This window comes from Dendropsophus ebraccatus, chromosome 6, assembly GCF_027789765.1.
Source record: "Dendropsophus ebraccatus isolate aDenEbr1 chromosome 6, aDenEbr1.pat, whole genome shotgun sequence".
In the NCBI taxonomy this organism is placed as follows: domain Eukaryota; kingdom Metazoa; phylum Chordata; class Amphibia; order Anura; family Hylidae; genus Dendropsophus; species Dendropsophus ebraccatus.
The window spans coordinates 32,377,106-32,390,000 of NC_091459.1; the positions used below are offsets into that span (position 1 = coordinate 32,377,106).

Genomic DNA, 12,895 nt, shown 5'->3' on the forward strand with positions numbered 1-12,895 from the left:
TCTATAAAAGGAGGGGGCCATCTATAAGTGTAGGGCAAACTGGCTGCAGACACTGGGAGATAGATATATGCACAATTATTATTATCAGGGCCCCTCAGGTGTCTGTATTGTAGGGGGTCACTTGCATTAGTCACTAGGTGAGAGATATATCTATCTATATACACATCTTGTGGGGGGTCACTATGGCTGCAGTCATAAGTCTAGCTCAGTATGTATAGACTGTTGCAAGCTTTTAAAGGGAACCTGTCACCCCCGGTGCCGGGGTGACAGGCTCCCAACCCCCCGTTAGAGCCCCCTATACTCACCTCATCGCACCGGGTCCCGCTTCTGGAGGTGGTCAGGTCACGGAAATCTCTGCCGCTGCAGCCCGGCGCGCACACTGAGAGATGAGTCCAACGCTCATAGAGAATGACGGAGCGCTGGACTCTCCTGTCATTCTCTATGAGCATTGGACTCATCTCTCAGCGCACGCCGGGCTGCAGCGGCTGAGATCTCCGTGACCCGACCATCTTCAGAAGCGGGACCCGGCTCGATGAGGTGAGTATAAGGGGTTCTAACAGGGGGTTGGGAGCCTGTCACCCCGGCACGGGGGTCGACAGGTTCCCTTTAAGTTCAAGTTCAGAAGAGTAAGCCTCATTAAAAGGCTAGCCAAGTGAAGCTGAAGTACTGAGTCAGACTGTATATGGTTGTCAAGTTGCAAGTTTCCATGTTGAACGTTTTCAAACTAAGAAAAGAAAGAATCTAAAGGAGGAGGAGGATGCCGTGGCCTCTGCACACAGTAAGTCCCATTTAACATAACATTAATTTTACATGCTTTAAAATGTTGGCGACCAAATATTCTATTTGGCGCCTAAATTTTTCAGGTTAGGAGCCAATGGCTCCTAGGTAAATTTTTTAGTCTGGAGCCCTGGCCCATAAAAACCTGGAGCTGGCCTTGTCCCTCTATATCTCTGATATGATCTCTTAATACATACCACCAAATAATCTTATCCATAACCCTTATCTGCTCCTCACAAAACTGTCTCTAAGATCTCTCCTGTGCCTCCCCATACTCTGGAACTTGCTACTGTGGCAAATTAGACTCTTGACCCCCATACAAAGCTTCAAAAGCATTTTTACAACCATTTGATCAGCCTACAATCCACCATACTTCTACCATACTTCTCTGAGAACAGCTGCACCCTTTAGCATCTAAGCCCCCATGGGCAGGGCCATCTCTCCCACTGTACCAGTCTTTCGCCTATTTATTTTACTCCCCCACATGATTTGTTATGTAAAACAGACAAAAGGCCATATGTGAAAAAACTTGACTGTTCCTTTAAATAGGCACTGCCATGAAAAAAAAAAAAAAACCTCTTGATATGTCAGTGAGATGTATGAAAAGTTTTGATGTAGCTGGGTCTGAGTGATCACACTACTACCGATCAGGAGAACGACTGCACGCAGATCGTTCACTCCTGGCTTTGTGTTACATGACCCGGATGGACTTGCAATGCAAGTCTATGAGGCCATCGAGGGGACAGAGCACGGAGAGGAACGCGCAGCAGCAAGTTGTCTCCCCGCTCAGACTTTTCTTGCCTCCTTCTCGTGTCTCACACCTGTTAATTTCCTCCCATTGTTGACAGTTCATTGTCTAGAATAATGACCACCACTCTACTCTAAAAGCAGTGGTCTGACTGGTGCATATATAGCTATAGTATACATATTTCATATATTATACATTATATATATACTATGGAGAGAATCTATTAAGACGAGCATCTCCTACGTCGTCCTTAGTAAACTCCAGCTGTCTTAGCTTTCACCCAATTCATTAAGAGGTATAGACATCTTAGGGTCCTATTCCACGGGCCGATGGGGGCCCGATTAATAATGTAAGCAAGCGCCGATCTGCTAGATCAGTGCTTGTTTACAGGGCCTATTCCACGGCCCGGTAATAGTTTAGCGAGGACTGCAGGGACATAGTTACCAATGTCCTTGCAGCCCTTCTTTAAACACCATACTTCGGAGCGATCTGTCTGAGATGACAGACCGCTCAGCCAATCACTGGCCGCGGCGGTCCTGGCCAGTAATGGCTGAGCGGTCTGTTAGCTCAGACAGGCCGCACCGAAGCTGCTGCTGCTGCGCGCGGGACCAGGAGGAAGAAGGAGCGCAGGAGAAGCCCTGCAACATGTTTAGGTAAAGTATGGTGCTTCTGAAATATTCGGGCACCAACCGCGCATTGCTATTCCACGCATTGATGCAAAGTCGGTGCCTGATGATTGACATGACATGATCATCGGCTGATAGTTCTCTCTATTCCACGGAGCAATAATCAGCCGAATCGGCCGATTATCGCTCCATGGAATAGGCCCCTTAGGCTACATTCACACATCTGCAATTGTTGTCTGTAACTGTGGATCCGGACAAAAAAAAAAAACCACTATTGATGTCTATAGGGCCCATTCACACGATCTGCAATTCAGATGTTACAGACCTTAGTCTGTAAATGTGGCACAGATCCGAAACCGGAAGTAAAAGGAAGCGCCCGTAATTTGCGCAGGGTACGGACTGGTTCCCCTTCTTTTTTTTCCACAATCAACTACACTTTTCACAGATCTGCAAAATTAAGGACGAATACAGATGCACTGCGGATTGGAGTGGCCCGATTATACAGGTGACTGTGCCCTAAATGAACCAGGCACTGCAGCCGCTGGACCACATGTTGTACTGTCACATGTACCCTGGCCCCCCAAGCTGATGCACATTTCAGTTACAATATACGCTACCTCTCTCGAATACATTGTAATAAATCTGGCCGCACTCAATCCACCCCCCTTTGCACCAAGATCCGCTTTTTTTTTTTTTTACCTGGCACGAACCAGCAAAAAGCCAAAAATTGTGCAAATGGCCTAAGTGCAGATGTAGGGGGTTAATAAATTCCCTCCTATATCCTCTATACATCTACACTAAATATAGTGAAGCAGAGAGGTGTTTGGTAGCCTCGATAAGAAGCTGACAACAATGAAGGAGCAGGCATTATCACAAGGCGGCGCGTTCACTAACTGAATGTATTAGCAAAGATGCGTCCAACAAGTTTAATTATCTTAGTTAACATGGGACTAACCCTTAAAAAGCATGCACGGAGATATAAGGATATCTTGTGTTTTATTCATTTTATTTTCTATATAGCCAAAACTTCAACCAACCATTCTAATAAAGACTTCATTGCCGGTTAAAAAAAAAAAAAAAAAAAAACAATGGCAACCTACACAACATTACATTAAATGTCTTTAAAAGCATCCTGGTGGCAGACATATTGCTGTGGGCATTCTAACATCGAGAAACACATGGTTGTGACACTCCACTACAATTGCATGGTTCACAGCTGTGGATTTCTCATGGAGAACAATGCAGCCACAGCTAAGGTACTGCTGGGTGAGAGCGACAACTGTCAGCGCTCAAGGGCCTTGACATACCCTCAGACCTGACATCCTATTTTTTGTCATCCAGTCTACTGCCATAAAGAGGAGGGCTATGGGGGGGGGATAAGAAGAGAGCTGAGCTTTTAATAGTGCTGCTCCCCCGCTGTGCTGCCCTGGGGTGATGAAGAGGATGCTCATACTAATGTACCATTATAGTAAAACAGGCTCTGTAATTGTGGCAGAGGGTGGAATCCAACCTTTATCTGACCAGTATTGGCAATGTCTCCAACACAGACACAAAGTCCCCTTTCAAATGACTCATACACGGGTGAGTGCAGAAGTTTAGGATGTAGTTTTGTGACAGACGTCAAGATGGCTGGAAGCATAAATGGGGTCACCAGCCGTCCTTTTCCTCAAGTTTACAAACCGTGGAGGTGACCTCTGTAGAGCTATTAGCATGTATCTTAACAAAGCCGTGTTAGAGAAGACAACACCGGCAGAGGAGATGGTGAAACCATTCAATTACCATAGCCGAGATGTGGCAATGATAGAGTCCATTTATGGAACACAAATCCTATTCTAAATATAAGGGATAAATGCAGTGTCATAAAACTACTGTCTATGAGCGGCAGGAGAATAACTATAAACGTGTGGTGACAAAAGTAATGGACTACATATGATATGAAATACCGTATTTTCCGGCGTATAAGACGACCCCTGACCTTTAAGAAGATTCTAAGGGGTTCACTTTATACCTCGGAAAATGTTAACCCCTGCCTGACCTCAGCAGGGTTTACTAGCTGGAGCCTTGCTGCGGTCAGGCAGGGGTTAACTGCAGCTAAAGGAAAAAGAAAAAAAAAAACAACTAACTCACCTGTGACCCGTTCCCGAAATCCACGCATCTCTCATCCTGTTCCCGGCGCAGGCAGTGTGACGCCGGGAGAGCTTCGGGAGAATGAGAGAGGCTTCGGGTACTTCCGGCGCCTCTGCCATTTTCCCGAAGCTCTCCCGGCAGCCGAGCGTCTCCAAGCTTCTCCGATGAGACGCTCGGCTGCCCGGGAGAGCTTTGGGGACCTCCGACGCAGGGAGTGTGCATCACACTGCCTGCGACAGAAAAAAGACGGGAGTTGTGCGGCTGCCAGGAACGGGTCACAGGTGAGAATTGTTTTTTGTTTTTTTTTGTTTTGTTTTTTTATAGTGGTCACCCCATACGGTGGGGATGTGGCCATTTTTAAGCTCCCCCACCCGTATGGGGTGACCATACCAGGCGTATTAGACGACCCCCAAGACTTCTAAGAAGATTTCTTGGGGTTAAAAAGTCATCTTATACACAGGAAAACACAGTATATGTGGCTAGTTGTCTGCAGCTGGCTCAGACATCATGTCCTTTAATTTTTTTAAGCAATGTGTTCTTCATTGGTATTTTCTATTTGTATCCTTATTTTTTTGTATACTGTAGATAGATTTAAAAAAAAATAAAAAATAAAAATATCCAGAATAGAAAAGTTGCTAGTATTCCACGTATGCCTCAATCTGCAATAAAGCTTGTACTCAGTGGCGTAGCTACCACAAGGGCAGACCACGTCACAGCTACAGGGCCGTAGGCCCCCGACTGACATTCGGCCCTTTAAAGGGATATTCCGGCAAATAAATAAAAAAAATCAGAAAGTTATACAGATTTGTCTGTAGATTTTCCTGGAGAAATCTCCAATCTTCCAGTACTTATCAGCTGCTGAATGACCTGCAGGAAGTGGTGTATTTTTTCCAGTGTGACAATGTTCTCTGCTGCCACCTCTGTCCATGACAGGAATCAGGGCTGTGGATTTGGAGGGAGTTTTGGTTGGAGTCTGAGTTGGGAAAAAATGTACTGACTCCAGCACTGGCCCAATTAGATAAGGGTGGTCGGGGGGAAGTTGTCTGTCAGTATTTGGTTTATTTTGGAGCTGGAAGAGTTCATTGTGTGGGGAGAGATCTGTGCTGTTGTCTTCCTTGATGCTGGATGATTATATGTGAGCAGCAGTGTAATATGAAAATATCCTGTGTAACAGAGGAGGAGGAGGAGAAGCCATGAGTAGTGCAGCAGTAACCTATGCCCTCAATATGGTGTTCTCTCTGGGAGAAGATTGTGTGTTTTTCTTCAGTGTGCTATGGCTGCAGTAGGGTGTGTGTGTGTGTGTGTGTGTGCGTGTGAGAGAGAGAGAGACACAGACAGAGAGAGGGGGGCAGAAATTAAAAGAGTATTCTGGGCAACAGTAAAGAATCCAGGGTGATAGAGGGTGGTAGGAAAATAATAAAGGCGTCCTATTTACCCGTTCCCTGTGCCCCTGCCGCTCATGGTCCCCCACTGGGCTCCCAATCCTGTGATGTCACGGCCCCACACAGAAATGCCCACTCAGCCAGTCAGTGAGTGAGGCGGAACACAGCTGTAGTCACTGACTGACTGAGCAAGTAGTTCCCCCCCTGGTGTCTGACTGACAATTTATGAAGGAAATGGAGTTGGTGCTGACTCCACAGCCCTGACAGGAACTCTTCAGAGCAGTAACAAATCCCCATAGAAAACCTCTCCTGCTCTGGACAGTTCCCGTCATGGACAGAGGTGGCAGCAGAGAGCACTGTGTCAGACTGGATAGAATACACCACTTCCTGCAGGACATACAGCAGCTGATAAGTACCAGCAGCTGATAAGTACCAGAAGACCTGAGATTTTTAAATTAAAATCTATATAACTTTCTGACACTAGTTGATTTGAAAGAAAATATTTTTGCCAGAGTTCCCCTTTAACTGAGCGTTCCTGATGAACGCTCACAGTTAAATGCTGCAGAGCTCTGACATGTCAAGAGCTCTGACAAGCAAAATGCCATTTGCTTCCTGCCCCGCCAGTCTCTCTTGTGGCCAGAGGCATCACTGCCCCTCCAGCCACAAGAGGGCGCTCTCAGTCCCAGTTCCTGGGGCCCCATGAATCCTAGCTACACCCCCCCTTGTACTGTAAAATATAAAGCCTTGTAATCTGATCTAAGTTGGCAGAATCATTTTACATTTCTTAATAAATGAAGGTAAGTAATCACTATCACTTTGGGCCCAAGAATAACTATTGAACATACTAAAGCCATCAAGGAGAGGATGAATAGATTATAGATCCATGCTTCTACTTTTCTTTCCAGTCATTCAGAAAACCCTATAGTGCTGCCGATCAGGGACAGCCATCAGGCGATCGGTTCTTGCCTTCTTACTATAGATCTGGTAAAGCTGATGCACCAGAACCTTTAGCTATGAGCTGCAAAACAAGGAAGAAACTTACCTTGGTTTCTTCTAACCGCAAAGCATCCAGCAAATAGTGAAGGAGTTCCTGACTATCTTGCTGCTGAAAGGTCTTAAATCGAGGGGCCCTGTAATAGAGAACACAGAAGAATCCATATCAAAGTTTTTAGAGGGGGTAGTTATACTAAATGTGTGTGTCTGTCTCTGTCTGTCTATGAAAAGAGGTGTGTGTGTGGGGGGGGGGGGGGGAGACTCAGGGTCCTATTCCATCGGACGAGCAATGACGTAAACAAGCGCTGATCTGCTAGATCGGCGCTCGTTTACTGGGCCTATTCCAAGGCCCCGATAATCGTGAAACAAGGGCTGCAGGGACATCGTTACCAATGCCCTTGCAGCCCTTGCTTCATACATTACCTGTCCGGGCGCAGGTCTTCTTCTCCCGGTCCCGCGAGCCGCAGCAGCTTCGGAGCGGAGCTGTCTGAACTTAGCAGTCTGTCAGTTCAGACAGCTCCGCTCCGAAGCCGATGCTGCCGCGCGGGATCGGGAGAAGAAGACCTGCGGGCCAGACAGGTAATGTAAGGTTCTGCTGAAGTCGTCGGTCGCCACCGTAGCGATGCGCTGGTGGCGAACGACGATTTTAGGTCTGTACCTAAATGAACGATCAGCCGATGACAATCATCGGCTGATCGTTCTCTCTATTCCACGGAGCAAAAGTCGGCCGAATCGGCCGATTATCGCTACTGTGGAATAGGCCCCTCAGAGGTGACATCTTTCGATCTGAGGCCACCTGTGGTGGTGGCCTACAGTAAAATAAGTGTAAACACCGCATAATCTGGTGGAAAGTTATACAGAATTCTAAATTCTATTAAACATTCTCAAGTCTTCCAGTACTTATCAGCTGCTGTATGTCCTGTGGGAAGTGTATTCTATCCAGTCTGACACAGTGCTCTCTGCCGCCACCACTGTCGCAGTAGCAAATCCCCATAGAAAACCTCTTCTGCTCTGGACAGTTCCTGTCTCGGACAAAGATGGCAGCAGAGAGCACCGTGTCAGACTGGAAAGAATACAACACTTCTTACAGGACATACAGCAGCTAATGAGTACCGGAAGACTTAAGAATTTTTAATAGAAGTAAATTGCAAATCTATATATAACTTTCCGACCCCAACTGATTTGCAAGAAAAAATAAAAAAGATTTCACCGGAGTACCCCCTTAGGCACCTCCTCAGGTTGAAGCCATTAGACTTGTTCTCCATATTCCAAATAAATCTTTTTTTCCCTTGATTCTGTCAATGCAGCCCTGCTTGTGTTAGGAGACCACTCATATTTCCCACCAAGTCAGCTATGCACCAATGTTCAGCCTGTCTGATACTTCTGCTTCCAGGTCTATATGGATCCTGGCGGCCACCATAGAGGATCTGTTTCCCTTCTCACCAGACTGCCACTGATCTCCCTAATGCTAAGTAATCGAGCTAGAATCCAAGCAATGTGTAAATGTAAAATACAGACAATTATTATTGCCGGTGAGGCACAAGCCTCATGACATAGCTACTGATCAGGCTTTTATAAGGATTTTGGTTAAAGAGGCACTGTTGCTTAAAACTTGTTTTAAGAAATGAACAGGGGTTGTGATCACTAGTAGTTTTGCAATATATTTGATTTAATTTTTATGTTTAAGTCAATGTTATATATATGGCCACTAGGTGTCTCCATTCACTGTGCATGTGTAAAGCTGCTGCACGTCCACATTCATTAGTAGCGAATTCTGGGGTGCTCGCATTGTATGGTCAACTCTCCGGTCACACAGCACCAAAACCTCTGTAACCACACAATGATATTATACTGACTGAATTATTGTATAACAAAAATCATTGAATGCTAATTTCTACGGTACACTGCCAACATAGAGAAGAAAAAAAAAGATCACTGCATACAACCTCCATCTCTGAGGACTTCAAGAAAACAAGAACAAAAAGTAAAAATTTTGGAAAAAGGAAAAAAAAAAAAGTTTCTTTAGATTTAATTTATTTAAAAAAAAAAAAAACCCTGCCGGTGCAGACTACTCTGCATATGCTCTGGGGATGTACATTAATACGAGACTACTGGCGGTAAGAATATTGAATATTCTTCCTGAGAACGAGTGACTCGTATGTTAATGATCAAACCGCTATTTTTGTCAAAACTATTAATTCTAAGAAAACGGGTACAAACAAAGAACAAACGCTCAAAATCTGGTAATTAAAAAGGACCTCTCAGCCGGGATGCCGTAGTGGAGCCCGCCCGACCCCCCGGTGGAGCCTGGCATAAGTACCCCTTTCCTTTCTAGAAATCCCGCTGCTGGATCCGGTCCCTGGGCAGAGAAATCACGTCCCAAAGCAGATCGCGCGCGTTATGCAAAGCAAAAGAGAGCAGTCATTTTCTATGGACGTCGGACTCATCTCGACTGCTTTGCATAAAGCACAAGCTCATCTTTGGGACGTGATTTCTCTGCCCAGGGACCGGATCCAGCAGCGGGACTTCTAGGGAGGGTTACGTATGCCAGGCTCCACCGGGTGATCGGACTCTACTACGGCATCCCGGCTGACAGGTCCTCTTTAAAGTGTCACTATCATTATAACTTTCAAAATCTAAAGATCAACAGTAGATGTGATATAAAGCAAGTTCGCAATTTACCGTCACTTCCTGAGTTCTGAATTTTTTTTACCCCAAAGAGTCAGAAAACAGGAAGTCCAGTGTTTCCCAGGTCTGCGCTCACAGAGACTTGTTGAGAAAGGCTATACGCCGAAACGCGTCCTTGATGTCTGTCTGTATTTACACTTGTAAATAAATCACCTTGCAGAAGATTTGGCGAGTGCCGGGAATTTCTTTTTCTATGCGCTCACAGAGAAGGCAGTCATGTGACTGATGGACACATTGAGCCGTGACTCTCTGTACTGGCCGGGACTTCATGTGTTTAGTCTCTTTCTTTCAACCAGCACAAGAATAAAAATCTTCCTTCAGGAGGATGGACCTGGATTGCTGGTAAGTACAGCTTTGTTTTACAGCATGATAACAACTAAATAAAAGAACGAATGTAAATTGCAAAACATCCTTTATTTCACATCTGTTGATTTAAATTTTGAAAAGTTATAACGAAAATGACAAAGTCTTTTGGAGAAATCTGGTATTGGGGTAAATCCAGTGAAAAGAGGATCAATAAACAATGGACTAAATAGAACCATAACTAATATATAAGAAATGAAAATACTTTTCCTGTGCTTTCCCTTTTCTTGCTCTAATTTACAGTCTGCACAAAGTCAGAGGGGGGCAAATTCATCTATTCATAATAGAAAATAAAAACTAAGATGTCAAAAGGAAATGACTTAAGTTGTGATAATATGTTATAATGTAGGTCTTGTAATAAAAAAAAAAATTCTAAAATACTAAAAATAAACCAACCCAAGTGCAGTTGTGTTCATAAGTCTCTGTCAGGAGAAGTACCAGGCATTCCTAGCATTGATTCACAGCATTCTGACAGCTAAAAGATGTGCACTCTTTTCTCCTTGAAAATATGCTCCAAGCAAGATGCTTGGCAAGACTGGACGGCTGGGATAGTGGGTTGAGATGACCGCTCACAGATGTGAGGACATATGGGAGCCAGTGCCAGTAAGCTACAACCTGTTGTACAGTGTCAGCAGTATAATGACAGAACAGGTTGGACCCTGCCTAATGGTGACGCGAAGTGAAGGGCAACCATCACTCAGAGACACACGCTACAATCTCATCTCCTGTTAACTTGGCAACCGGCTATATATCATATCTAAGCAAGTATGTTCGCTAAGATTTACCATAGTTTCTATCATTTAAAATAAAAAGATTTCCTATTGGAGACGAGAATTTGGGCTTATAGTATGAGCATAGAAATAGACACGTTTTATGCTTAAAGTATATAGGAAAACATGGATTTTATAGTACATCGTCTGACACGTCCGGTTTTGTCTTTGAACATGTAAGGATCCCCCTTTCTGGACAAATAAATTTGTATTTTCTTTACAGCAGTGACACAACAAGCTTAGTGGTTGCAGAATACACTCTGTGATCCAGTACATTTGATGGTTGCTGTCCAATTGAGAACCAAGTACCCTAAGAGGACGTTCCCACTGAGTAAAACTGGTGGAGATTCTGAGCGGAACCCCCCACTGCAGATTCCACTCGGAATCCCACCTGCCTCAGTGTCTCAATGTAATGTGTTGCCCACCGCCTCTCTCCGTTCAAAGAAACACATTACAATTAAGTGTTTACAGAGGTGAAGAGGACAGACTTGCCTGGGCTTTTACCATGCTGGGGAACACCAACTTGGCTTTTGAGTCACATTGTATATTAACAAAATGTAATATATCTCTGCGCTGGAAAGAACTATGGAAACAAAAAAAAAAAAAAAAAAAAAATGATGCCCAGAATAATGATGACCAGCCCTATCTAGCCATCTAAGGGCTTATTTACACCCAGGTTTTCCAGGGTGTAAATATAGCCTTTTGTTTCCGCCTCTGAAACTTTTTCCCTCCCTTTCCAAAACGTAAATTGCGATCATCGGGTGTAGGTGAAAAATTTGGTCTAATGATAGTGGCACACAGACCATTGTGCAAGCATCGAAATGAAAGGTCATAAAAGGTGGGTACAACCATAGATTTTTTTTTTTTTAAATATACAAAAAATATATTCCCTCAATCCCTGTCAGCTACGTGCATCAGATGTACAGTATATAATAAGAAGATGGTAGTAGTATTACAATTTATTATAGAAGCAATTGCACCCACCCCCCAACAAAATAAAATAAAATAAAAAATAGGAATAAAAACATCAGTTACAGATATCAAAGTGTGTTTACACAAGAACAACACCAACAACAACAAAAAATAGTCCCTATTCCACGGAACGATTATCGTTCATAAACTCACTCCAACGACCGCTCGTTAACGATGTGAGTGAAGAGGGATCTTCGTAGAATCAGAGTTAAAGAGCTTTGCTCCAATTCACTGGAAGATGACAGCTAAAGGATGTGCACTCTTTTCTCCTTGAAATTATGCTTCAAGCTAAATGCTTAGCGAGACTGGACGGCTGGGATAGTGGGTTGAGATGACCGCTCACAGATGTGAGGACATATGGGAGCCAGTGCCAGTAAGCTACAACCTGTTGTACAGTGTCAGCAGTATAATGACAGGCAGGGTCCAACCTGTTCTAATGGTGACGCGAAGTGAAAGGTGACGGTCAGTGGGAGATACATGTGAGCAGCTCTTTACTGTCTTTCTAAATAATATTAGTATTATTCTAAATACAAGAAGCATCAGTATAAGTATATATACATATTAGAAATCTATTCATTGGTAGCTGTTTAACATAGCTGATTTTAATGTTTAAAATATATACATACAGTAAGGAATCAATGGCAAAGACTTTCTGGTCTTACAATAAAAATACATTTTCATCTATACTGTAACAGATATTTGTGGTTCCGTTACTATAAAAAAATAAAAAAATAAAAAGACCAGACAGATAGGGAAGAAGGTCAAGCCCCACACACAATGTTATTCCATGTGAACTGTTATCCCAATAGCTGTACCCATGTTTCCGGGCAACCTTAGGGCTGCATCCAACTTCTTCAGCCACCGGTAATCAAACGGCGAACGATCGGACTCTATGCTCTAGTTGCCCTCATCTCTAGTAAAGTAGTTAAAGGAGAAGTCTGGCAGATTATAAAATCTGTCAGTCGGCAGGGGCGAAAATTGATTATAAGTACTAACTCACCTCTCCCTGTGCCCATAGTGAGTGGCAGGACCAGCAGCGGGACCCCCGTCGGGCTCCGGGATCTCCGCAGCTGACATGTCATGACCCGGCTGATGGGCTAGCCACTCAGCCAGTCAGTGACTGGGGCGGGACAGACCTCTTCCCTCTCCCTAGTCATGACAACATCATAACTGGGGGGAAATGCCTCCCGTTGGGAGTTCCACGACCGCAGTAGAAACGCGTCGGGTGGAAAAGCATCTGTGAACTGATTCCAATGTTTTCAATGGGACAGTTTGGATACTGGGTTCTCACAATACTGCCACCGGACAGACTGATCCCCAGAACGCTGCTTGGAGTGTTCTGATGTGCGACCAGCAAGGTTATCCAGCGCCGCATCCATTAAAGTGTATGGAGTGCCGGAGGCATCACTGAGTACAGACAGCCTCCTCCAGCACTCCAAGGAGAGATGA

General features: G+C 44.5%; 1 protein-coding gene across 4 annotated transcripts in view; it reads right to left on the reverse strand.

Annotated features, from left to right (window-relative positions):
• The window catches only part of USP45 (ubiquitin specific peptidase 45), a 90,833-nt gene that overhangs the window by 30,999 nt on the left and 46,939 nt on the right, over positions 1 to 12,895 (reverse strand). For all 4 annotated transcript variants that reach the window (XM_069974759.1, XM_069974760.1, XM_069974758.1 and 1 more), the window contains exon 9: positions 6,703 to 6,790. In XM_069974759.1, coding sequence (XP_069830860.1) covers positions 6,703 to 6,790 — 88 coding nt within the window. The remainder of the gene's footprint in view (positions 1 to 6,702; positions 6,791 to 12,895) is intronic.